The sequence below is a fragment of the Schistocerca gregaria genome, chromosome 6 (genome assembly GCF_023897955.1).
Source record: "Schistocerca gregaria isolate iqSchGreg1 chromosome 6, iqSchGreg1.2, whole genome shotgun sequence".
NCBI classification, from domain to species: domain Eukaryota; kingdom Metazoa; phylum Arthropoda; class Insecta; order Orthoptera; family Acrididae; genus Schistocerca; species Schistocerca gregaria.
This window is the reverse complement of record NC_064925.1, coordinates 179149111-179176821: the sequence shown is the minus strand read 5'-3', so window position 1 is coordinate 179176821 and position 27711 is coordinate 179149111. Positions and strand designations below refer to the sequence as shown.

At 37.4% G+C, this 27711-nt stretch overlaps 1 protein-coding gene and 1 pseudogene across 1 annotated transcript in view; both read right to left on the bottom strand.

Annotated features, from left to right (window-relative positions):
• Positions 1-17424, bottom strand: part of LOC126278687 (cohesin subunit SA-2-like) — a 381965-nt gene extending 364541 nt beyond the window's left edge. Inside the window, exons 1-3 of the mRNA XM_049978948.1 lie at positions 17269-17424; positions 16856-17040; positions 7653-7820 (exon numbers count right to left, since the gene is read on the bottom strand). Coding sequence (XP_049834905.1) covers positions 7653-7820; positions 16856-16876 — 189 coding nt within the window. The 5' untranslated portion in view covers positions 16877-17040; positions 17269-17424. The remainder of the gene's footprint in view (positions 1-7652; positions 7821-16855; positions 17041-17268) is intronic.
• A 2491-nt stretch (positions 17425-19915) lies between these two features.
• On the bottom strand, positions 19916-20032 carry LOC126279296 (5S ribosomal RNA; annotated as a pseudogene).
• Positions 20033-27711: the final 7679 nt, after the last annotated feature.

Genomic DNA, 27711 nt, shown 5'->3' with positions numbered 1-27711 from the left:
AATAAAAGTCACCAGTAAAAGTAAAAAAAAAATTGTGTTTCTTAACTTTAAATAAACAAAATTATTTTAAAAATATTTATACCTCAAAAGTCGTTCACGTCATAAGTAGTCAAAACAGCATCAATTTATGTCAATTTAAACAACGCGAACCTAAGAGGCACGACTGGTAGGCAACACTACACAGATTTTCTGATAAGAAAAGAGTTAACTATATAGTATCTTCAAGAAATAAACAGTGCCTTATTACCGCCTCAGCAGAAAAGATTAATAAAAGTCAAATTTATTGAACAAACCGTCAAAAAAACTTCATTGTTCTGAAAGGCGATTAACACTTGACTGTCAGAAAGGTGGAAACAAAATCTGAAACTAATAACATATTTTAGCTTTCCATAATTAAGTAAATGAATTTTAATTCACTTGATAGCTGCCAGCCACAGAAATCTCTTTTTTTTCATTTGACGTGAGAGCAATAAACGAAGAGGAAACAACAAAATCATTTAAACATGGGTCACGTGGAGACTACCACCTCCCCACTACAACTCAGACTGCTCTGTGCATTAGGTCCGGATCTACAATATTTCCGAACCGAGACAATATTAGACAGTGACGCTCACCCTCCCTCAAGCGTTAGAGGCAGGATGCCAAATATTTAAAAAATCAACTTTTAAAAAAATGTTTGTTTTGTAGCGCACATCTTCCTGAAGAGTCTGATACATAAAACATATATGTTTGAGGGAATGTAAGACATGTTATTATGTTATTTGGTCTTAAGTGTGATGAAGTGCAGTGCCACGCCTCTTCACACAGCATTCTACCATCGCACGTCTCTGTATTTTGCTCTGTGAAATTCAAACGTGTAATTTTTTGTAATGGGTGCCATCAAACTATATTCAGGCCAGTGGAAATTTAAAATGTCCTATGGTGCCTCTCCTGCCCCAGTTGGCCCGTTTCACATCCTGCCCCTCTTAAAATAATGAACTCACAATTAATACTGGATGGGATTATTTGTAACCAGAAGAACAAGAATTCTTTAGAAAATTTGCACTCTTTATTGCCTATTAGCTAATAACTTGCTGTTTTGTGTGACATAAAATTAAATATAGGATACATAAAACCAGTAAAGACAGGAGACAAGCAAGACAGTACACATTTCTTCAATCCTTAAGTCCTAGCATTTTTTTCTCTCTAATCTTGCTACAACTTTACATGGCGTGCTTTCCTTTCTAGGAAAGAATCTATTATCTCATCAAAGTTCATCAATGTTTTGCTACATGAAAACAAGAAATGTCATTGTGTAATACTAGAATAGCTGTTAATACAAATAGTAGCCAAGACTGGCGTGGCTTCTCAATTTTATTACGTGTATTTTGTCACTGTCTGCTAGATAAAATGAAATATGCCTGCCTAATATTCCAGCAATTGTTACACACATCAAATAAACGAGACTGTCATACAGCATGTATTGCACGTAGACTCGTCCCCTTTTGTTTGCAGGAAAGTTTATTTCTAGATGCAACGGGGATTCCCCTGGCAGAGACATCACGTACACTATGCACGCATTCAAAAATCAACTTACGATTCATTCAGAAATCAATATACAATTTGACCAAAAATGTTCAAAAAACCAACAGGGATGTGTTCAAAATCATATGAATAATCAATAGACCAGCGTGCACTGGATGCTAGGCGCTTTGTAAAACAAGGTCTTTTTACTCAATAATATGAATTTGCCCCCCCCCCCCCCCCCCCTCCCACGAAACTGCTGCCCGGGGCAGAGATACCTCGGTTTTCCCCCGCCCCCTAGTTCCATGCCTGTTGGGCATAGCATCTGGCTGTTTGCTGCTATTGCTTATACAGCTAACTGCCACACTGTCAGAAGCAGGAGAAGGTACCACTCATATGTGACTCAACTGCATATGCGCATAAGCTCGCTCACAACCGCTCGAAAGAATCTAATGTAAACAGTTGTCACATCACATTCATCGGAGGCAATCTGTTGTTATGAAACACTGCATAGTATTCCTAAAGCCTTTGACACATTTTGCTGTTGGCAGACACTTGTATGAGCACTGTGTTTTTTCTTGTATATGGTGCACTTCCTCTGCAACTTAAGTTTTACTTTCGTTCGTGTTTTACTGCTGCAGTATTATTCTGCAGTTGCGAGATACAGTAATATTCTTTGTTAGAGTATTTGTTCTTACCAATCAAAGTTATAAAAATTTAACTTAAAACTAAAACAATGAAAAATTCCCAGAATTCTAGAAAATTCCTGGGTATTTTGCGGTTTTCTCCCAGATGAAAAAATTCCTGGGTTTTTCCCTGATCTCCCCGTTGTGCCGGGTCGTATACACCCTAAAATGAAACCATAATATAGGTACGATGCAAGGGAATCTCCATACTAAACACAACATTAGTTAATGTTGAATGAACAACCTAAAAACCGTTACCGACAGGGCATGTGCATCCACTGAACTCTACACAACTGGAAAATTCAAAATCTGCAAGAAAGCTAACAATGGCCTGCTCCAAGCCAAAACATAGAAATTTTGAAGAAATGGAGCTTATTACAGATGTATAAGATCATCCAGTTTTTGGGCTTATTTTCAAAGGAAAAAAGTGCGACTCATATGCCAGCAAACACAGTAAATGTACATTTTGCTCTCAATAGTGCTTAGCATTACACATATTGTACATTGCATTACTTTATTATTTTACAACTAGAAAGATAAGAATTGCTGTTTGAGTTTAAATGCTTCTTTTTTAACAAAAAGGTAAAAGTAACAAATGCAAAAAAGTAATAAAACATCATGTTTTGGGCATTAATGGGTTAAGATATACATAATACTAAGTTTTACCACCAGGCATTAACACCTGAAAACTCAAATTTGTCACTTCAGCTTAGAGAATAGTTAGTAGTTGACATGTCCATCAAAATAAGAGCATTTGTGGATTACTTCTGTTCATTGATAACAACTCTTCTGCCATCTGGTTTCTTTAAAATTACTTGAATATGCTGTTTTGAACCAAGACACCAACTGATCAGAATACTTGAAGACGGAAATGAAATTATTCAGTATTCCCCTTTAGATGCCTCTGACAATTCACCGCTATCTGTCTAGTTCTTAAATGATAAGATTTCCAGTAAAAGACAGATACCAAAAGCACTGAAATTTTCGATATGTTGTCATTCATTACAGCTAAAATATTTTCCAAGCTACAAAAATGCATTCAGGAATAGGCCTATATAATGTTGTGAGTAACTTTTCTCACTCACGACAAGAGTAAAATATCTTTTTTTCAAGAAGTCAGAATGAAGAGCACCCTCACATTAATGTCACAAACACGTTGATGCCCAATATTTTTGCCGTGATTCTAAAAAGGAAATATCGACAAAGTTGTTTATCATGTATTTAATTTATTCTTTTCTCTTATGCAACATTAGACTCCAAAACTGATACTAATGATTACACGACAATGCTGAATAAACAAAATGCCGTGTGGTGTAAGGAGAGTCCATGCTGGAATAGCCCACCTTAAACAATAGAAAGGCAGCCTAGGGCACTAAATGCACACAGACCAACAAATGGAACTTATGTAAGTGCTTTGGCCAACCGACTGACAATTTCTTGTCAGGCGGTCATTTGGATATGACCACCAAATAGCCGACACCCCCCCCCCCCCCCCCCTCCCACATGCCCACACATCACCGCTTCACCCAACTAGTTATGCCATGTGTAGAACTAGAGTGTCCTCTTTTGTCACTTCACTGGAGATGTTTGTGAGACACATTGTGTGAGGAATATAGCAGTAGAGATGCAAGAAACGATGTTGTTTAATTTTTTAACAAATCCATGGCACACAGAGACAGCAAAAGACATATAGAAGTCCATCAACCTACTATATTTTTGTTTTTAAGTTTTATTTCTAATACTTTTCACAAATGAAATGTTGTTGTTGTCTTCAGTCCTGAGACTGGTTTGATGCAGCTCTCCATGCTACTCTATCCTGTGCAAGCTTCTTTATCTCCCAGTACCTACTGCAACCTACATCCTTTTGAATCTGATTAGTGTATTCATCTCTTGGTCTCCCTCTACGATTTTTACCCTCCACGCTGCCCTCCAATACTAAATTGGTGATCCCTTGATGCCTCAGAACATGTCCTACCAACCAATCCTTTCTTCTGGTCAAGTTGTGCCACAAACTTCTCTTCTCCCCAATCCTAATCAATACTTCCTCATTAGTTATGTGATCTACCCATCTAATCTTCAGCATTCTTCTGTAGCACCACATTTCGAAAGCTTCTATTCTCTTCTTGTCCAAACTATTTATCGTCCATGTTTCACTTCCATACATGGCTACACTCCATACAAATACTTTCAGAAATGACTTCCTGACACTTAAATCCTTACTCGATGTTAACAAATTTCTCTTCTTCAGAAACGCTTTCCTTGCCATTGCCAGTCTACTTCGATCATCATCAGTTATTTTGCTCCCCAAATAGCAAAACTCCTTTACTACTTTAAGTTTCTCATTTCCTAATCTAATTCCCTCAGCATCACCCAACTTAATTCGACTACATTCCATTATTCCCGTTTTGCTTTTGTTGATGTTCATCTTATATCCTCCTTTCAAGACACTGTCCATTCCATTCAACTGCTCTTCCAAGTCCTTTGCTGTCTCTGACAGAATTACAATGTCATCAGCGAACCTCAAAGTTTTTACTTCTTCTCCATGGATTTTAATACCTACTCCGGATTTTTCTTTTGTTTCCTTTACTGCTTGTTCAATATACAGATTGAATAACATCGGGGAGAGGCTGCAACCCTGTCTTACTCCCTTCCCAACCACTGCTTCCCTTTCATGTCCCTCAACTCGTAACTGCCATCTGGTTTCCGTACAAATTGTAAATAGCCTTTCGCTCCCTGTATTTTACACCTGCCACCTTTAGAATTTAAAAGAGAGTATTCCAGTCAACAGTGTCAAAAGCTTTCTCTAAGTCTACAAATGCTAGAAATGTAGGTTTGCCTTTCCTTAATCTAGCTTCTAGGATAAGTCGTAAGGTCAGTATTGCCTCACGTGTTCCAGTATTTCTACGGAATCCAAACTGATCTTCCCCGAGGTCGGCTTCTACTAGTTTTCCATTCGTCTGTAAAGAATTCGAGTTAGTATTTTGCAGCTGTGGCTTATTAAACTGATAGTTCGGTAATTTTCACATCTGTCAACACCTGCTTTCTTTGGGATTGGAATTATTACATTCTTCTTGAAGTCTGAGGGTATTTCGCCTGTTTCATACATCTTGCTCACCAGATGGTACAGTTTCGTCAGGACTGGCTCTCCCAAGGCCGTCAGTAGTTCGAATGGAATGTTGTCTACTCCGGGGGCCTTGTTTCGACTCAGGTCTTTCAGTGTTCACAAATGAAACATAAAGGTCAAAACAGAGACAGATTAGGTTTTAGTTTTATCAGAAATGAAAAAAACTGAAATACAGACAGAATACACTTACGATTTCATTTCCAACACACATTGTACATGAAATGTAAAAACCAAAGTTAAAGAGTTTTTATTCATAAAACACACTTGCTTCACTGTTAGAAGTCTTAATAAATTTTGCCTATACCATATCTTCTGCTTTGAAGAATAAACCATAGAATTTTATTTTTACAGTCAGGGCCACTTTAAGCCCCCAGTAACACAAGCTACCGATTGGTGTGCCAAGCTGAGAGGGGAGAGGGACACCAGAGGTACTCCTAGGGCAAGATTTGTGCACAGGGTGTATCATAATTGGTAATGAAAATGACCCATTTCCACAGTCATCAGATGTAGATTTATTTATAAAGGTCGTACCAAGAGCCTAAGGAACAGCAACTAATATCTGAGGCAGGAAGGCAAGGGATGGGGTAACAGTGGGGAGGGGTGTGGGAGGTGGGGTGGAGTGTGGGATGTAGGGGAGGGGGGGGGGGGGGGTAGTGTTCGTGTAGAAAATTGGTGACCTGGTTGCCAGATGATATGCTGCTTGCATGAAAAAATGTTCTCAGACCGACCCTGTTTATAGGTCTAACAGTTGCTAAATGCTGCATTTTCTACGTATCTGGTGCTGTATTCATTAGATGATGAGTGGCATCAGTATTTGTAGTCTTTCAGCTTCTAAATTGAAATGAGTTTCTTAAATATACAGAAGGTATCTTTTATACCACGTACAAAAATAAATTAATAAAGTTTATGTGAATATAATTTGTTTTATTTTGTTTTCTTTAAACTACAATGCTGTAGTTCCTCGGGCACTATAAATCACGCTGCAGGTTTCAGGAATCATTTTAAATAATAATTATAGGGCTACAACTACAATGAATTTGAGGTCTTAGGAACTTCTGCCAGCATCTAGAAACCATAATGTAGTTAAGAGCCTCTCTTTGCAGTTTGCAGCCTCTCTTATGACAATTCCTTTTTGTTAAGAATAATTTCATGACTTTCAACAGCTCTGAAAAGTATGTTTCATCCATTCTTAGAAAACTGTTAAAACTATTGGCTTCCAGCTCCTCAAGTAAAAGGGCAAGGATGAATTTGTTTCTTTGTCCACAGCTTTCTCTTGGCCTTGTTACCTCTAAAACAGTTTCCTTTCTGTTCTAACATAACCTCAGTGAATTTACTATAAAGAATTTACAACTAGCAAGAGAAACAGGATAGCACTATAACTGACTGAAGTTGGTCGGGATTTATGTAGGCTGCACACAAATCCCTCCACTCAGTCAGTGTGTGTATGTAGGGCCTTTAATACACTCGGGCAGTGTGGAGGGGAACTGAACACAATAACAAAAGAAAGCATTTGCTGTACACCACCATTAATTCATTTTGTCACGTTTTTTGCCAAAGACCCTCAGTCTGCTACTTCTTGGGCAATCTGACAATTCCAAATACAATGACTCACTGCATAATACCACTGCCTTTGTTGAAATTTATGTTGCTATGCAGTTCAGCTGTTAAGTGATATTGCTCAAATTTACTAGTCTTTAGGGGTGATGATGACTGATTATGTTTCCACTAGGTGGATCCCTTAGTGAAAATGTTTAACACTCTTAGGTAACCAACAAATCTGCTTTTTCTTTCTGTATATAAACAGGCAACAACTTTGAAAATCTCTCCTGGAATATTTGGGAATTGAGAAAAACATTTTCATGACTTAGAAATGACTAACTAACTAACTTCATTTGTCATTTTAGCTGAAAACAAATTAGGAGATGAGTAGGCCCTTTAATTATGTTGGACTACATGCTCTTCAGTGGTCCACTTGATCTACTGGGTTTCGGCTGGTCCTGGCAGAGGTTCGAGTCCTCCCTCGGGCACGGGTGTGTGTGTTTGTCCTTAGGATAATTTAGGTTAAGTAGTGTGTAAGCTTAGGGACTGATGATCTTAGCAGTTAACTCCCATAAGATTTCACACAGATTTCAACATTTTTTCTACTGGGTTTATTTTTCTGGGAATTAGTAAGTATCATTTTGTTCCCAATTCCTCTTACTCTTATCCACTAATAACTGTTTTTAATATCACGCTGTCGAATTGTTGTAGAACCTTTTCTTCAACCCTCCCCCTTCCTTATTTTGTGTGTGTGTGTGTGTTTCACCATAAATTCAGAATTTTAGACCATAGATACGAACCTTAATAACATCCTCTTCCATGCTTTTTATTATGTTCTCAAAATCTTTTGAATCATAATCTTCAACTCTGATTTGAGAAGAACAAGCATTTACAAAGAACTGTATTGTGACTTGCAGTCCCGTGGCGGTATCGCTCTTGTAGCATTTTATTATTTCATCCACAAGGGCCTAGTAAACAGATAATTAAATCATTACAAAAGAATGATAAATTTAATAGGTGACTACAGCACATGCCCATATAATGGTGGATGTGAAAACTGCAATACTATTCAGTACTACAGGATGATAATGTCACATATATTGAAAACAAATAATGGAAGTAAACAACATGTGGCATCACTGTGATGACATTCACACATCTAAAATATTACTACATGATCATGTTAATTTCAGTCAGCATAAACAATTACCAAAGCACATACTGTTTATAGGAGTTTTAGTACTATTCATAAACTAGGCAGAAAAGAAGAGGACCACCACAAAATATCAGGTAACACAGGAGATGAAATGAGAAAATATAAAAGTACAGCAAGGAAACCAGATAAAATGGAACATGCGTACCTAAAATATGAGACTGGCAGGAAGTGCAAACTGTCAAATAAAGAATAGCTACAGCAAAATGCAAAGCTGTAGATGTTTGCGTGACTACAGATAAATATGATGCCACACAAATGAAAAGTAAAGAAATGTTTGGAGGAAAGAAGCTATGTGAAGATCACGAGTCCAGATGGAAACAAAATAACAAGCAAAGCAAAGATACAAATGAGGAAGGAATATACTGATATACTACATAAACATGAGACTGTTAATGACAATATTGTGGAAAGAAATGCGGAAGCGAATTAAGATGAGATGTGTGACACAACGCTGCAGGAACAATCTGAAAAGGCTCTTGAAGACTTATTTTCAACAAACGGTACTGTATGGAACACAGACCCACTGTTTCATATAATAAAAATTATAAGGGACCGATGGCCTTTGTAGTCTGGTCCCTTCAACCTCAAAAACCAACCAACCAGTAAAAATTATAACAGTGTACAAGCAGTTCATAACACTTTTTTTTACCCACATAATGATCCACAAAACCATGTTATAAATTTGTTTGTCAAATGTGAAATTATGAAATGCTCAATTATAAATTCTCAGATGGAGGATCTTTCTGAAAATAATTGCCTTGTCTTAAGGTACAAACTAAAATTTAATTTTATCTATTTGTAGACAGCACTCAAAAATAACTATGCTATTATGAATGTCCCCCCATGAACCATGTACCTAGCCACTGGTGGGGAGGCTTGTGTGCCTCAGCAATACAGACGTCCGTACCATAGGTGCAACCACAATGGAGGGGTATCTGTTGAGAGGCCAGACAAGCATGTGGTTCCCGAAGAGGGGCAGCAACCTTTTCCGTAGTTGCAGGGGCAACAGTCTGGATGACCGACTGATCTGGCCTTGTAACATCAACCAAAATGGCCTTGCTGTGCTGTACTGCAAACAGCTGATAGCAAGGGGAAACTACAGCTGTATTTTTTCCCAAGGGCATGCAGCTTTACTGTATAGTTAAAAGATGATGGTGTCCTCTTGGGTAAAATATTCCGGCCAGGTAAAATAGTCCCCCATTCAGATCTCCGGGCGGGGACTTCTCAGGAGGATGTCATGATCAGGAGAAAAAACAATGGCCTTCTACAGATCGGAGCATGGAATGTCAGATCCCTTAATTGGGCAGCTAGGTTAGAAAATTTAAAAAGGGAAATAGATAGGTTACATTTAGGTATAGTGGTAATTAATGGAGTTCAGTGGCAGGACGAACAAGACATCTGGTCAGGTGATACAGAGTTATAAATATAAAATCAAATGGGGTAATACTGGGGTTGGTTTAATAATCAATAAAAAAGCCCACACCTACCAAAGCAGTACAAGTTTATATGCCAACTAGCTCCGCAGATGACAAAGAGATTTAAGAAATGCATGATGATGCCATAAAAGAAATTGTTCAGATAGTTAAAGGAGATGAAAATTTAATCGTAATGGGGGCCTGGAATTCGATAGTAGGAAAAGAAGAAAAGGAAAAGTTGTAGGTGAATATGGACTATTGTGAAAGGAATGAAAGAGGAAGTCACCTGGTAGAATTTTGCACAGAGCATAACTTAATCATAGCTAACACTTGGTTTAAGAATCATCAAAGAAGGTTGTATACGTGCAAGAGGCCTGGAGGCAATAGAAGGTTTCAGATAGATAACAGTAAGACAGAGATTTAGGAACTAGGTTTTCAATTGTAAGAAATTTCCAGGGGCAGATGTGGATTCTGACCACAATTTGATTAAAACTGAAAGAACCAGAGTTTGTACAGAGTTTCAGAGAGAGAATTAGGGAACAATTGACAAGAACAGGGGAAAGAAATAAAGTAGAGGAAGAATGGGTAGCTTCGAGAGATGGGTCATTCCATGTCAAATTAACACACTTTAAATAAAAATTTTACCTCGCCCTCTTAGATTTTGCTGAAAGTTGGTATACTTATAGTGGGTGCTGAAACTAAGAAAAATACCAAATTTCAATTTTTTACCTCAAACCATTCCTGAAATATGGTCAGGTAAACTTTTCAAAAACTTTTCAAAAACTGTCCAAAAATGTGTGAATGGACTTTTTTTAAATTGCCCTAGGAGCTGCCCTAATTGAGCTAAAGAACTGGGAAAGGTGTCATTTTGAGGCATTTTTCATACTCTTTCCAGTGATAGACAAAAAATATAGCTTCTAATTAATAACCTTTTTCAAAATGGTAATTAATATTTTGATTTAATTTTTTTACAAAAAGTACATAATTGAAAATTTTCAAAATATTTCCATAACTACTTCATACCGTTGTAAATCACATGGCAAAATACAAATGTGGGATGATGATGGGTTCATTGTTAAAAAAAACTATTCCAGACTCTTGTGTTTCACTAACGGCCCTAGTTTGACCGAACTGACCTTTAAGGTAGTACGTCAGTAGAGGACCGTATACATAGGGATACCAAGTGGTGCCAAGATTTGTGATAAATGTAGAAGAGGTGCAACCAAATTGAAAAATACACCAGAGCCCATCAGTGATGAAAGTGTTGAAGAAGAAACTTCTGGATCAGAGATAATCAATCACCTGAGACCAAGACCCTGACTTCACTCCAACTGCAGTAGCTGTTAAAACATTTAACACAACACTTCAAGAACTAGGTTAGTCCCCAATTGACAAGAGAAAACTAACATCTAGGCATTACGCCAAATCAAAAGTGAAGAAAATCTCATCAATGACAAGTAAACTTTTTGTTGCTCCTGAAACTTCTTCGCCAGATACTGATACTGATGGATCCGTTCTTGAAAATCTTAAAATAAACTTTAAAAATTCTATAAGTAGAGCAAAAAAACTAATGATTCTTACAAGTTTACCTGAAAAGTGGAGTGTCAAGAAAATAATGACGGAATGTAATGCTCCTAATTACATTGTTCGGCAGTCCAAAAAAATTTTGGAAGAGAAAGGATTCATGGAAGGTCCAAACCCAAAACCAGGGAAGTGTTTACCAACAGAAACTGTCAAAACTGTACACTCATTTTATGAAAATGATGAAGTTAGCAGGGCAATGCCAGGTATTAAAGATTGTGTGACAATTACAGAAACACGTGGAAATAAAACAAAAATATCAAAAAAAACTTATTTTGTGTAAACTTAAAGAAGCTTAAAATAGAAAGAAACTTCCACATGGGAAAAATATATTAAAAACAAAGATTCCAAGACTTACCTAGCGGGAAAGCACCGGCAGACAGGCACAATGAACAAAACACACAAACACACACACAGAATTACAAGCTTTCGCAACCGATGGTTGCTTCTTCAGGAAAGAGGGAAGGAGAGGGAAAGACGAAAGGATGTGGGTTTTAAGGGACACACACACACACACACACACACACACACACACACACACACACACACACACACACACACACTGTCCTTTTTTTCCCCCTAAGGGAAGTCTTTCCGCTCCCGGGATTGGAATGACTCCTTACCCTCTCCCTTAAAACCCACATTCTTTCGTCTTTCCTCTCCTTCCCTCTTTCCTGAAGAAGCAACCATCGGTTGCGAAAGCTAGTAATTCTGTGTGTGTGTTTGTGTGTTTTGTTCATTGTGCCTGTCTGCCGGTGCTTTCCCGCTTGGTAAGTCTTAAAGAAGCTTACACGCATTTTAAAGACAAGTTTCCTAACATAAAAATAGGTTTATCTAAATTTGCGGGGTTGAGAGCAATACATTGTGTACTAGCTGGCCGGAGTGGCACACACACTTTCTGCGTGTGCACAACTCACCAAAACATAAAATTAAAGATAGAAAATGCCAAACTAAATACAGTAACAAACAGCAGCTTAAACAATTATAAGCAGTGCATTGCAAAAATGCTTTGCAACCCATCATCAGTTGATTGCAACATGGGAAACTGTGAATACTGCCCAGGAGAAACTGTCATACTTAAAATTTTAAAAGACTCTTTTCATGAAAACTTAATTGAACAAGTTCAGTTCCGACAGTGGATGTCAGTTGACCGATGTAATCTGGAAATTGTTCAGAAAACTTCTGAAGAATTCATAGATTTATTTTGCAGTAAGATGTCGACTTTGATTCGGCATGACTTCATTGCCAAGCAACAACGAACATTCCTTAACTCCACAAGAGAAAACCTTATGGAATCTGAATTTGTTGTCATATGTGATTTTTCAGAAAATTATAGTATATTTCTACAGGATGAAGCTCAGAGTTTCCACTGGACAAGACAACAGATTACCATTCATCCTTTTGTTATATATTACAAACAGGAAGACAAAATTGAGCATATGAGCTTTGTCATTGTTTCTGATTGCCTGGAGCACAATACAACTGTGGTTTACTCCTTTCAAAGAAGCTGACTTCATATCTAACAATAAATTTCAAAAGATCCCAAAAAAGATATACTATTATTCTGACGGTTCTGCCGCTCAGTATAAAAATAAGAAAAACTTCCTGAACCTTTGCCTTCATGAGGAAGACTTCAACATAAAAGCTGAGTGGCACTTTTCAGCCACAGAACATGGGAAAGGGCCTTGTGATGGAGTAGAGGGTTCAGTAAAGAGACTGGCAGCACGTGCAAGTGTGCAAAGGCCATACCAAAATCAGATCCAAACCGCACGAGATCTATTTGAGTGGGCAGTAGATAATATCACAAATGTTGATTTTGCATATTCCACTCAAGAAGACTACGCTGCTTCAGAAATATTCTTATTTTATATTTTAAAGAAATTCCTGTTTGTTAAAGGTCAATTTCATCAAACTAGGGCGTTAGTGAAAAACAAGAGACCGGAATGATTTTTTTTAACAATGAATCCATTATCATCCCAGATTTACATTTTGCCATGTGATTTACAACAGTGTGAAGTAGTTATGGAAATATTTTGAAAATTTTAAATTATGTACTTTTTGTAAAAAAATTAAATCAAAATATTAATTACCATTTTGAAAAAGGTTATTAATTAGAAGCTATATTTTTTGTCTAAAGAGCATGAAAAATGCTTCAAAATGACACCTTTCCCAGTTCTCTAGCTCAATTAGGGCAGCTCCTAGGCCAATTTTAAAAAAGTCCGTTCACACATTTTTGACTCGTTTTTGAAAAGTTTACATAGCCATATTTCAGGAATGGTTTGAGATAAAAAATTGAAATTCAGTATTTTTCTTAGTCTCAGTGCCCACTATAAGTATACCAACTTTCAGCAAAATCTAAGAGGGTGAGGTAAAACAGATGTGTTGATTTGACATGGAATGACTCAGATGAAATAGTGAAGACAGCAGAGAATCAAGTAAGTAAAACAGTGAGGTCTAGTAGAAATCCTTGGGTAACAGAAGAGATATTGACTTTAATTTATGAAAGAAGAAAATATAAAAATGCAGTAAATGAAGCAGGCAAAAAGGAATTCAAGTGTCTCAAAAATGAGATCGACAGGAAGTGCAAAATGGCTAAAGGACAAATGCACGAATATAGAGGTATATGTCACTAAGAGTAAGATAGATACTGCCTACACAAAAATCAAGATCTTTGGAGAAAAGATAACCACCTCTATGAATATCAATAGCACGGAGCTTGCAACGCATTGCAAAACTCTACTATCTGGTGACTAAGATGTATGAGACCGTCGAACTACCCTCAGACTTCAAGAAGAATACAATAATTCCAATCCAAAAGCACGTGCTGAAAGGTGTAAAAATAGCCAAAGTTTCAGTTAAATAAGTCATGGCTGCAAAATACTAACACAAATTCTTTACAGATGAATGGAAAAACTGGTAGAAGCCGACCTTGTGGAAGATCAGTTCGGATTCCATAGAAATGTTGGAAAAAGTGAGGCAATACTGACCCTACGATTTATCTTAGAAGATAGATTAAGGAAAGGCAAACCTACGTTTCTAACATTTGTAGACTTAAAGAAAGTTTTACACAATGTTGACTGGAATACGTTATTTCAAATTCTGAAGGCGGCAGGGGTAAAACACAGGGAGCGAAAGGCTATTTGTACAAAAACCAGATGGCAGATATAAGAGTTGAGGGGCATGAAAGGGAAGCAGTAGTTGCAAAGGGAGTGAGACAGGGTTTAGCCTATCCCCGATGTTACTTACTCTGTATATTAAGCAAGCAGTAAAGGAAACAAAAGAAAAATTTGGAGTAGGAATTAAAATCCAGGGAGAAGAAATAAAAACTTTGAGGTTTGCCAACGAAATTGTAATTCTGTCAGAGACAGGAAATAAATCGGAAAAGCAGTTGAACAGAATAGACAGTGTCTTGAAAGGAGGGATATAAGGTGAACATCAAAAAGAGTAAAACGAGGATAATGGAATGTAGTTGAATTAAATCAAGTGATGATGAAATTAGATTAGGAAATGTGACACTTGTGTGGAAATGAGTAGTAGATGAGTTTTGCTATTTGGGTAGCAAATAACTGATGATGGTCAAAGTAGAGATGATATAAAATGTAGACTGGCTATGGCAGGGAAAGCGTTTCTGAAGAAGAGAAATTTGTTAACATTGAGTATAGATTTAAGTGTCAGGAAGTCCTTTCTGAAAGTTTTTGTATGGAGTGTAGCCATGTATGGAAGTGATACATGAACAATACATAGAAGGGAACAGAATCTTTCAAAAAGTGGTGCTACAGAAGAATGCTGAAGATTAGATGGGTTGATCATGTGACTAATGAGGAGGTACCGAGCAGAATTGGGGTGAAAAGGAATTTGTGGCAGAACTTGACTACAAGAAGGCATCGGCTGACAGGACACATTCTGAGGCATCAAGGAATCGCCAGTCCAGTACTGGAGAGAAGTGTGGAGGATAACAATCATAGAGGGAGACCAAGAGATGAATATACTAAGCAGATTCCGAAGGATGTAGGTTGCGGTAGTTACTCAGAGATGAAGAAGCTTGCGCAGGATAGAGTAGCATGGAGAGCTGCATCAAACCAGTCTCTGGACTTAAGACCACAACTACGACATTATGAATGTATAAAAAAGAAAAGAAAATCCTTGATCAGGTTACTTCATTGTAATTACAATTTTTTTTACCTACTTGAAAACTACCAAAAGAAGTGAAGGGAACAGAAGAATCAAACATAACTACACATAGAATGTCACGAAGTAAGCTGGAAGGAGGCTTCCTGAAGTGTTTTGTTTAGGATAAATTAATATCTAAACTTTGGAAAATATTTGATATGCCAATTTTTTCACCACTTTGAGTGACAATAGGAACCAAACCATACGACTTTAGTTTTTGCAATTTAAGTTCATTACTGTACCACACTCAGCAAAGAGTCGAAGCAGCAAGTCAACGGAAGACACCTCTTAACTACTAGGATTTGTAATCTTTAGTCAAATTACAAAATTTTTGGAGTGTTGCTAATGGCTTTTTGATCAGCCTCATCACTTAAATGAGTGTAGCACCTACAGTGTTGCATATTGAAAGCTGAAAGTTCATGGAATTATGTTTGGTAATTTTAGCAAAAGCTGAAATGTTAAGGTGAGGGGCAAAAAGAGGAGGGTGCACAACATCAGTTGGCAAGAAACGACTGAAATACAATATTCATGGGATAAACAATATGTACTGCCCTCTACAGAATCTAAGTGTATGATAAAAGGAGCAAACACACAGCTATAAAACTCTTACCTAATTTGCATAAGGAAATAACTGACTGACAGCACACACTTTTAAACGTAGATCAAAATTGTTTCTCCTTAACTACTTATTTCTTATCATAAGCAAATTCTTGAACAGGGATAGTGGTAAATTGTAAAAGACCAGCATGTAGTCATACATTGCAATCATTTGTTCGACCGACACATTACATGTCACAATGTTTACTGTTTGTTAAAAGTGTAAGGATATGATAAATTGCTATTCCCCCAAAAAATTGCGTAACTTTAAGTTACAAACAGTCAACATTATCTGCCTTCAAGAATCTGAGAGTTGACTGCTCTAGAAAACGTTTACAGAGTGTAATGCAAAGGGAGAAGTTAACAGAAAAAGATAATTCTCTAATTGATAACAATGGACATACTGCAATTATTCTGTTCAGTTGTGTAATAAGTTCTTTCAATGTAACAAACAACATTTATGTCATGCAAATACAATGTGAGGAAAAGAACCTTAAAGAAGAAGATTAAAGGATATCTTGCTGAATGGTTAAACTGGAGGTAATCTCTCAATAGCTGTAACTCAAACTCGGTATTACAAACGACACACAAGTCATCATAGAGTTCTTACACACTATATCTAGAAATAACAGGTATTCTGAAACAGAACAAATCTTCACTGATATTCTTTTAAGTTATAATGGCAAGAAGGCTGTTAAATGGAATGATACAACATCACTCATAAAATATGAATAATATTGTTTGATTATTAATACACGAAGAGTACAGCAAAAAATAGTGAAAGTTACAAGTAATGTAAATTCACCAAAATTATTTATGCAGTTTCATGCAATAAATAAAATGTGCTAGCCTCTTACAGCATGCGATATTTGAAGGAGTTTGTGGATAAATATGATGAAGTATGTTAAATATATTATTGTCACTAATATGAGTAAGAAGGGGAAAAAATATACTGTTCCACTATAATAGTTGCACAAAAACATTGACTTAACTGCAGTGCGAAACTGTAGTTTCGTAATCTCACCTTAACTTGTTTCTTTTCCATTATTCTTCTGAACTGACTGGAAGCCTTTCTGCTCAGATTCCTAAATTAACAAGTAGAAAATCGTTTCGTTCAACACGTCCGACAACAATGCAAACTGTCGCATAAAACATTACGCGATTAAACGTTGTTACAAAAAACTGCTCGCAACCTTACTACCTATGATCCTGTAAAATAAGGAAACAGAAGTGCTCAAACAGTACGAATACGATTAAAAGTAATCCAATGTCAGAGCGTAAATGTATTCTGCCTCTGTCTTCCAAGTGCACTGATCGCTTTGGGTCTGACGAAACAGCATTGCCGTCAGTCACATTATTAAAATAACAAATATATCTTTTCGAATAAAACAGTAAATTGCTCGTATTAGAAAATTTCTTCTCTTGGAGTGCACTTACAACATAACAATACGCACACATTCGCAGTTAATGAAGTTGAAATCCCGCGTCGCGTATAATTGTTCCATAGTTGTTCAACGCAGGTGTCTATCACAGGCATGTCTGTGGTATCAACATAAGCGAGATAGTACACTGACGACGGAACTAATTATATGCACTGCAATCTTAAGTGCTTAATCATCAGATTATTTTTTTATATTATCGCTTTGTTTGCAAATATTGCAATTTCCAAGAAACGGTGCACATTTAAGTTGTGGTCTCGCTGCAAGCGATATATATTGAACGCTCGACTCTCGAAGTGGGAAATACGAAAGCTGTTTTCTGCTTTGACAACGGTAGGTCGCGTGAGAGTAGTAGAAGTCGAATGGCCATCCTGAATTCTCTTACGTGGAAGCGGTTGGTACTGCATTCATTGTGACTCCGAAAATTCTATAACGCTGTCGAAGATTACAGTGAAAGTTAATTTTTATTTCCAGCTCGTATATAAAAAATGTCGGAAGGGAAGTTGTAAAACAATACGTGGTTTGACAGAATAAAATTAGGTGTTAACTAGAGCACCATACTCGTTGCTGGCTGGATACAAAGGGAGGTGTGTTGTGTTAATGTTACTAATGATCGTGTCGCCAATGATGTCAAAATAAAATTGTAGAAGTAGATGAATCTCACATCGCCACCATGAAGTATGGAAGAGGACGATTACTTAAGAATGAAACAGAAGTTTTCTAGGCTTTTGGCGGAATCGAGCAGAGTCGAGAAAGTGCTTCATTTTTCGCGTTTATTCCAGGAGAAAGAAAACGTTAGCACCTCACATTAAGGAGACATCGTATGTCGTACAAAGCCAATGTTAAATTATCAAATTTTGTCACCCATTATCATGGAAACTTTTTAAGACACTAACATAAAAATTTTCACCACCTTTCTAGATACACTGAACTAGAATTACTACTAAAATTGTATTGTGGGGCATTGTCTATTTTTTTTTTCAAACAGTCAATTTTTTGAGAGAATTTTGTAGCGAAATAAATGAACGTAAAAACAAAACATCTCAGGATATTCTAGTTCCATATGTGTTGAATCTCATACTTGGCATGCTGTGAAAATTTCATATCCCTGCCGTTAGTACTTTTCTAGAAAACGGGTCTTTTATTGCAAAAAATGTAATTCAGAGATGTTGAGGTTTGAAACTTTTTTTATTACTAATTCTTATACAGACTCTTACATTTCTGCTTCTTTTATGTACTAAATTGTCCTGGACCACAGACTGTGTCTTCTTCAGTGCCACAACAGCCCAGTGCTTGCACCTTCCTTTTCTTTCTTGCTTGCTTCTTTTGTCATTTGCAGAGCAGCTAATTCTGTTTCACATACATGAAGCACATCCAGTGCCCGCCATCCTTTAGTTGTGTTCTGTCTAAATCTTACCCCTAGCTACTCCCGAACCTTCAGTCTTTCATAGTTCCTACCATTAAAAGTTATTACAGCATCAGACAGTGCTAACTTTAGGTTCATAAGGCCAACAAATACATTTTTATGCACGTGGCACCACACAACATTATTGAAGGACTCGTTCACATTGTGGGTCTTCCCATATAAACACTTGTTTAGTAGCTCAGGATTTTACAGATCTCTGTAAATGGGTTTGACTGCTTCCATTACTGCCAAAAGAAGATAATGTTTATGTGTAAATTCATACAGGTGCCAGAAAATTTAGCTTGGCTATATTTACACCAAGTTTTTGGTGGAGGTGGACACAAAGCATTACATGGATTTTCATCAGTTGATATTCGATGAAAGAAAGTGCTCCACACAGCTCTTTTCATCTTCTCTAAATTACCACAGTAATCTCTAATGGCCTTCGTATAATATTCCTGTAATTCATCAATTACTTGGAAGTAATTACTGAGAAATAATAATAATCCAAAACTTTTCCAGTGTCAATTCTTATTGCACGTGTAAAACCATTTTTAGACCTAAACCTACGCTTTTGCCAGGATAAGTCCACAGAAATACTGATGTCTGTGTCACCCTCATTTTGTTCAACAGCTTCTGATGTAGCAGCAACCATTGAATCTTCTGATATGACTGCTCAACTGTGGCAGTATATGCGTAGCTGCGAAATTTGACAGTCACATGTCAACATTCAAAATACTATTTGAAGGTTCACAATTGTCTGACTTTAATGTATTATATACCAAAATGACCAGGAAAGTACATTATGTAGTATAAAACGGAAAATAGTAAATTTCAACGAATTTCACGTACAATGTCCTCTTAAATATTTCATTTTACCAGGTACAAGAGAGATCATATATGGTGACCAATCATAGGAAACACTGAAAAACATGGGAACTGATTAAGACCTCTTCAGTCATTCACTAGAATTTGTATCATCTGACGATCCACCAGTACACACATAGAACATTGAGCTTCTCTAAACATAAAATCCTCCGGAACAGGCCATGAAGGCCCAACGATACTGACTGGCCGCCGTGTTATCTTCAGCCCATGGGCCTCACTGGATGCGGATATGGAGGGGCATGTGGTCAACACACAGCTCTGCCAGCCGTATGTCAGTTTTCGAGACCGGAGCAGCTACTACTCAATAAAGTAGCTCATCAGTTTGCCTCACAAGGGCCGAGTAAACCCCGCTTGCCAACAGCGCTCGGCAGACCGGATGGTCACCCATTCAAGTGTAGCCCAGCCCTACAGTGCTTAACTTCGGCAATCTGATGGGAACCGGTGTTAACACTGTGGCAAGGCCATTGGCATTTCGCTTCTCTGGCAGTCACTTTAATTGTCTGTCAAGGAAGAGGGGAGACACTGGGATCGAGCGAACTGTGCGTATTTCAGTTTTCATATTTTCGTAACTGACAAATCTTTCTCCTGTGAGACTCGGCCAATTTTCGTAAAAGACGTGTCAAAAGTATATACTGGTTAGGGGAAAAAATAATGTGCCCATTGCCTACAACCCCCCCCCCCCCCCAAACACACACACACACACACACACACACACACACACACACACACACACAGTATATAGCCCACAGTGAGGCTGCAACTTCAATGTGCATGCAGCGAAACCACGATCTCAATGTGCACCATTTCTTGGAAATTTACTGCAAAACATTGTTGCCATTGAGTGTTCTTCCATAAAAAGAGACCATATTAATGAAAGCGAAAAATGATTCCTGCTTCACAGTAACTGCAATATTAGGTAGAGTAGTAGTAGTAGTAGTAGTAGTAGTAGTAGTAGCAGCTCTATTCATCTGTATATCTCTTTTTACAGGGATATACATGTCTAAGTATTTACTAGTTTAGACCAATTTAAAGTAAGCTAATTTGTATACAGATACATTTATAGCCTTCTAGTTAGAGGCAATCATTAGAGTTACTCCTGGCACATAACTTTTTTTTTATACACATAACTGTTAAATAATTTAATGCCACACTGTTCATTCATATCTCACTATCAGTCACTGCACACACTATACACACAGACTGGTGATCTCTGGGCCATTGCCTGTACTGCAACTTTCCAGTTGGTATCCTCTATAATGAGTGAGATGTTGAGCTCAGAAAGAGGAAGAGGTCTTAGTATTGTTCTATGCATAGCTAGGGGTAAGTTTTTCTAGAAAACAGAGGGGGGGGGGGGGGAGATGAAGGTGTTATGTGGAATGTTGGAGGTTTTATAATAATAGTAATAATAGTAATAATAATAATAATAATAATAATAATAATAATAATAATAATTATTATTATTATTATTATTATTATTATTATTATTATTATTATTTCTTTCTTATCTCAGACATTATTATTATTAATTTGTCTAGCCTTTTTTTTACCAAACACCTTCTCTGTTTTATCTAAGTGATTATCCAATGTATAAAATATATCGCATAAGAGGTACTTTTTAGCTGGTTTTGTACATAAGTGTATTTTTGCAGTTTCTTTAATCTCTTTTGTGTAATTTATTGTACAGTTTTATTCCTTGGTAGAAAATGCTGTTTTGTGTTTTATGTTTATTTTTTATTGGTAAATGTAAGTTGAGGCTAGCTCTTGCTCCATGGTCACGGACAGAGCTGTTTGTGCAGTGATTACCAATGTGTACAACTGACTGGTGATTGTATTCACGCAGAGCAGTTAAAATACTAAGTATTTTGAACAGATTTTTACAATGAGCTTGAGTACTATTTTTGGTTATTATTCTTATGGCTCTTTTCTGGAGTTTGAAAACTGTGTTCATATTTTATGCATTTGTTCCCCCAAAAAAGAATGCCTTAGCTAAGAATTGAGTGTACATATGACTAGTATGTAACTAAAAGACACTGTTACCTACTGATGACAGGATACTAAGGGCATAACGTGCTGATAACATTCTGTTTGCAAGTACCTTAGTGTGTTTGCACCACTTCTACTAGGAATCAATATTAATTCCTAGAAATATTGCATTTGTGACAGAGTCTATAGAGGTGCCATCTACATTTAATTTGACATTGTCATTTCCCTCTTCAAATTGGAATTATGGCATTAGTTTTCTTTGTGTTCAATGTCACTTTATTGCTTATTGACCAAGAGTTTCATTTGCTTTCTCAGTGACTGTAATAAAGACATTGCTGCCATTAACAAAGAGAATTTTTTCGCCATGAGTAACACTACTGGGAAAGTCATTGATAAATGTCAGGAATAGTATTGGTTATGATATACTGTCTTGCAGAACCCCTATGTTAGCGTATTTTGTTTCTGGTAAGTGCTTTACTAAACGTTTGAATCTATTTAAAGTATGTGTTATTTCTATTCACTGTGCCCTATCTGCTAGGTATGATCGAAACCAGTCATTAGCTATCCCTCTTGTTCCTAATGCTTCTAATTTATTTAATAGATTCTTGTGGTCGACTATATCAGGAATATGTGGTGCTTTACGATTGTGGTTATGATGGAACCTAAGAGTAGAGCTTTAACTGCTGCGACTAAAACGAATTGCAATAAAATTTATATTTTTCCTTTCACCTATATTTGTCTCTCTTTCCAAATATTTAACGATTTAACGAGTTTGTGGTTAGGCAGCAACCTAAGAGGACAGCTTAAATTGGTGCGAGTGAATCGAGGAGCAATAATATTCACGTTCTTCCTTGTCACAAAGTCTATAGCCGATCAAGTGGTTGTCGATAATGCACGTGGCGTCAAATTGGCGTCACGTTTGCGGGGATTATTGTGAAAGGAGCATTACCCACACAAAACTTTGCGATTGACGCCATTTATTTGTTACTGCACAGACAATCAACTCGCGCCACAATTGCACCTCTGGATGGCGTGAACAGAGCTAATGTGCCCGACCACATCAGTCGACATGTGTAACGGTCGCTTCAACAGTAACAGAACAGAGCTGACGCCTAAACTGTGTATAAATAAGAATATAAATTGATGAAGCAATTTTCATTAAATAACTATTTATAAAAGGATAGATGAAGCTCTACTGAAGGAGAAAATACAGTTGCTTATGATACTTGCTGCAAAGGAAATCGAACATAATGGGCCAAGTAAACAGGCCCCATGTATTCCATTTTAAATATTGTTTGATGTGTTTCTATGAATATATTTTCGCTAGTAAATACATGTCGATTTGATCTGATTTTATTTGGTCCTGTAAAATTGCGCTTGTACGAAGAATGTACTGTAATGTAGGGTAAGCCAAAGAATACAACATTATATGGGCAAAAAAAGAAGAAAGCAAACAATACTGTAAACAACATGAATATGAGAGACACAAAATTACGTTCAAGTTTTTTTAAGGTGCTATGAACAATATCTAAAACAAGATACACAATATTACATACATTGGCATACAGATTACATCATTAATAATGCAACATATCTTATAGAGATTTTATGTTTGTAGACAGTCATTTAAATTACGTACAGTATGGTTTATGAGGAACTGTTTCAGTTTCCTCTTGAATACACGAGGATTGTCAAAGTCCTTTGTTATATCCAGTGGAGCTTATTGTAAATTCTTATTCCAGCATGGATAACTGTGTACTGTATGGGAAATTTGTCTGGGTGTCATCTCCAGTTCATTGTTCAAACCATAGTTGATATACAGCAACATAGCTACAGTAAAACGGCTGTTCGAACGGCTACACAAATGGCCACTGGTCTAGGGATAAACTAGAAACTATTCACCCTGTGTTCCTTCCTGGCTGGAATAGGAATACTAAGGCCAACCACGATTCTGTGCAGGTCTTTTTCAGATACACTTGTTACAGCGCTTCTGCGCTATAACGATTATGATGTGATTAACCAGTGTGATTGATCGATTTACCTTAAAAATTGAAAAGCCACTTTAAAGAATCCTTGACATTATCGCCCACCTACCAGTCTTTACAATCCATTAACTAAGTGACAGCCACAGCACTAACATCGAACATGAGTGGTCTGTAAATCTGAGACATGAAGTAAGAGCAGAATCACCTCATGTACAGGTCAACGACAGGTATTTCTCTGGATATTATTGTCTCGGTATGCTTCTATACTGCCGGCAGCTGGCGACGATAATGGAAATATTGTAACATTAACGTGCATTTATCATCTCTCATTGGCAGTTACGAAAAGAAGCAGCAGTGGAGAGTAGCAGAGCTCACATTCATGTCCCAGTCTTTGTGAAAACTTTGCTTCTGCCTTGTGTTGTTATTGTGAATATCACATTTACTTTGGAAGAGATTTTATTTTGTTGATTACAAATGCTATCAAGGAGTGGATTAGCGACTTGTGAGTGTGAATATCGCAAGTGTCTTGAATCAATAATGAAATAAGACTGATGGTTCTAATTTGGTCCACCACTGTATCGGGCCTTGGTCTAAGATATGTTTTAACCATCTGAAAAAATCTTGCTTCGTTGCACATGGATATAGGGGAAATTGGGCAAATGTTTTCACATGCAGGCACAAGGCGGTAGGAAAAAGTTGATTCACCACCTGGCAGACACCTATGCTCCTCCCTTTCTCTGCCACTGTCCATAGCCTATTTGTTTGTTTCTCTCTGTGTCTTTTTTTTTTTTTCCACTGCCACTGTCTCCAACACACCTCGGCAGCTCAAAAATTCCGGGGGCGGGGGTGTCAAACTTCCTTCTTCCCTGTATCCATTAAGATTTCGTTCCAAAATTCGCCCTCGCCTTTACCAATGTGTTAGAGTTTGCTGGTTCGAAGGGAGGAGGGCTGAAAGAAAATGAACTACCTAGAAATTGTAGATGTACACTCAAACATATCAGTGCTATGAACTACGCTAGGCTTACAGACGCACCAGATTTCTTAGATATGCAACCACCTGAACTAGAGTCAGATGCTAGTTTAATCCCTAGTTTTATAGGATTTTTTTTAAATACACCAAAACTGTGAAACAAATTAATACAAAGTGGAGAGACTCGATTGCAGCAGATTTATTGAAATGCAGAGTAACCAGAAATTACGGTAGGACAACATGTATGTTAAACTTAATGAGTAGTTCAAGCATGACTGACAATCAATATCAGAGAGGCTTGTTGCAAGCCTGCAGTGACATGTATGGTCTCCACTCATCCCTCTTTTTTCATGTTCACTGCCTTCTCCCTCTTTTGCTCTTACTGCTACTATCTCCATCCAGCCCATCAATTTCCCTGCTACTTTCTTTCAGTACAAAAAAGCGCGAATATATTACCATGCCACAAGTTTTGACGAGGAAGGCGGAACGAGGCTTGAGGCTACTGGTTCCCCAATCCTCTGTCAGAGGATTTTGAAGAGGAGCGTACTCTCCTTTCTTGTGATTCAACAGTAGGATGTTTTTGCTGGTTCCCTTCTTTACCGTGCTACAGCTGGGTGTGCTGCTTATGTACGATGAAGGTCGTTAGAGTTTTGAAAGTACATATTTATATACTTTGACCCATATAGACAACTAAGAATGTAAAATAGAAGGTTAACTCAAAACTGTTTGCTTTACATTTTGTCGGGATACTTTACCATCGAAAACGCCTGGCTCATGATTTCTTGAAAGAGTAAAACTGTTCCATAAATATTTTACTAAATTTTCAACCGTTCCAGTTTTACATAATTTTGGGTAGCCATTTTAAGATTTTTTCAGACATATTAGGACCCGTTGTAACCCATTTTCTTATACTGCAGCACCACTTTGTGTATACCAGGTCGTAGTAAGATGTCAAAATATTAGCCACGTAATGAAAATTTCACGCAACTGTCTTGTCATTTATACCCATTATTTACGGTTGAAGTCAGAACTGAAATGCAAGTAACTTTAACACAGACACCAACTATAATTAAAAATGCTCTTTAATATTGATTGCATTTAGCATTCGTCTTCGTCAAGTATGCGATTTACGGCGATTGTGACGGCTGTATCTGTCCAAGCAGCAAAATTTTTCGCTGCAGACGCAATTTACGTTGATCTGTGAGAGATATACCAGTATAAAATTCCAATGCAGACAAAATTTACCGTGATTTGTGACGAGTATATCTAGTAAAAAATACAAATTTTCCTTTGTCGGCATAATTTCACAGTTTTATGCAAATTTACATATCTCGAAAGTAGGGAGGCTTTTATCCTGCGATAAATCCAAAGTCCGCGAGCTTTTCCGAGAACGCAGAATAGACTTTCCTTTCGTTCAAATTGGAACTGTCGTTCGTCTCGTCCAAATACAAATTGAGTCCTACGTTAAATTCAAAAAAATTTAAAACCGCCACCTGAGCTACAAAAGCAAAAGGTTTTAAAGCGATACTAAAAATGTATTGTGCGTTAAGTAACCACGCATCAAAATAAATGCCTCCTGTAGTTTTTAATATGAGTCCCACCATCCCAGTTTCACTCTACACAACTTTGCATAAAAACGCACAACAGTTGTAGGCTACATCTACAGTATACCAAAAAATGAGGTTTGATTTGCAAGTACAAAGAATTTCGTACGACAAAACAATTTTTCGTAAGGTGCTTGAGCCGCCAGGTGGCACCATCGAATAATTTCCCTTCCAAGACAAAGTGGAGCGCCCGTTATATTACGAGTGTGTTTTATATGCTTATGTGCGGTAACTTTGGACCTCTGGATCTTCTAAATGGATAATGATATCAAAGAAAGTTTCAACATTTCCCCAGATCATCATCTGAAGAACATACGATGAGGATTTCGAAGATTTTCCACGAATATTAATTATAAAAGTGGCCGTCCCCACATTTGGTACTGTACCATAAAATTATGTTTCTTTTGGGTGTGTCTTGTTAACGGATGAAGATTTTCGAAAACTGGGAAGTAATTTTTCCTAGATAAATGTCTAAAGAACATACAGTAAATATCTGAGCTATTTGCTTGATTAGTTATTTAGATAATTGCGGCCCACTTTGTAAAAAAACCAGCGAAAAAGTGATTTTTTGCGGTCTTCTCACGAACCGGCCATGAACAAATGGTGTTCTTATAAGCCGCCTCAGGCCCACCTTGAACCGGACATAATGGATAAAAAAAGATTTGTTCAATTTTCCTGGACTGGAGGAAATTTGTTATGTTTACATTTTGATCCTGTGCTATGTGTTAGCTAGAGTATCTTCCGATACGTATACAAATGGATGATATGCCAAGGGCTATCTGAAACATTTTACCTTTTCTCGCTGAATCAAAAGACCCCGCGATATGACCCGCCTCTGAATTGCTTCTATGGCCTCCCTCAATCCGACCTGATAGGTATCCCAAACGCTCGAGCAGTACTCAAAAATAGATCGTATTAGTGTTTTGTAAGCGGTCTCCTTTATAGATGAACCACATCTTCCCTAAATTCTACCAATGAACCGAAGACGTCCATCCGCCTTCCCCACAACTACCGTTAAATGCTTGTCCCACTTCATATCGCTCTGCAATGTTACGCCCAAATATTTAATCGACGTGACTGTGTCAAGCGCTACACTACTAATGTAGTATTCAAACATTACAGGATTCCTTTGCCTATTCATCTACATTAATTTACATTTATCTATATTTAGAGTTAGCTGCCATTCTTTACACCAATCACAAATCCTGTCCAAGTCATCTTGTATCCTCCTACAGTCACTCAACGACGACACCTTCCCGTACACCACAGCATCATCAGCAAACAGCCGCACATTGCTATCCACCCTATCCAAAAGGTCATGTATGTAGATAGAAAACAACAGCGGACCTACCACACTTCCTTGGGGCACTCCAGATTATACCCTCACCTCCAATGAACACTCACCATCGAGGACAACGTACTGGGTTCTATTACTTAAGAAGTCTTCGAGCCACTCACATACTTGGGAACCAATCCCAAATGCTCGTACCTTAGTTAGGAATCTGAGTGGGGCACAGAGTCAAACGCTTTCCGAAAGTCAAGGAATATGGCATCCGTCTGATACTCTTCATCCCTGGTTCGCAAGATATCATGTGGAAAAAAAGGG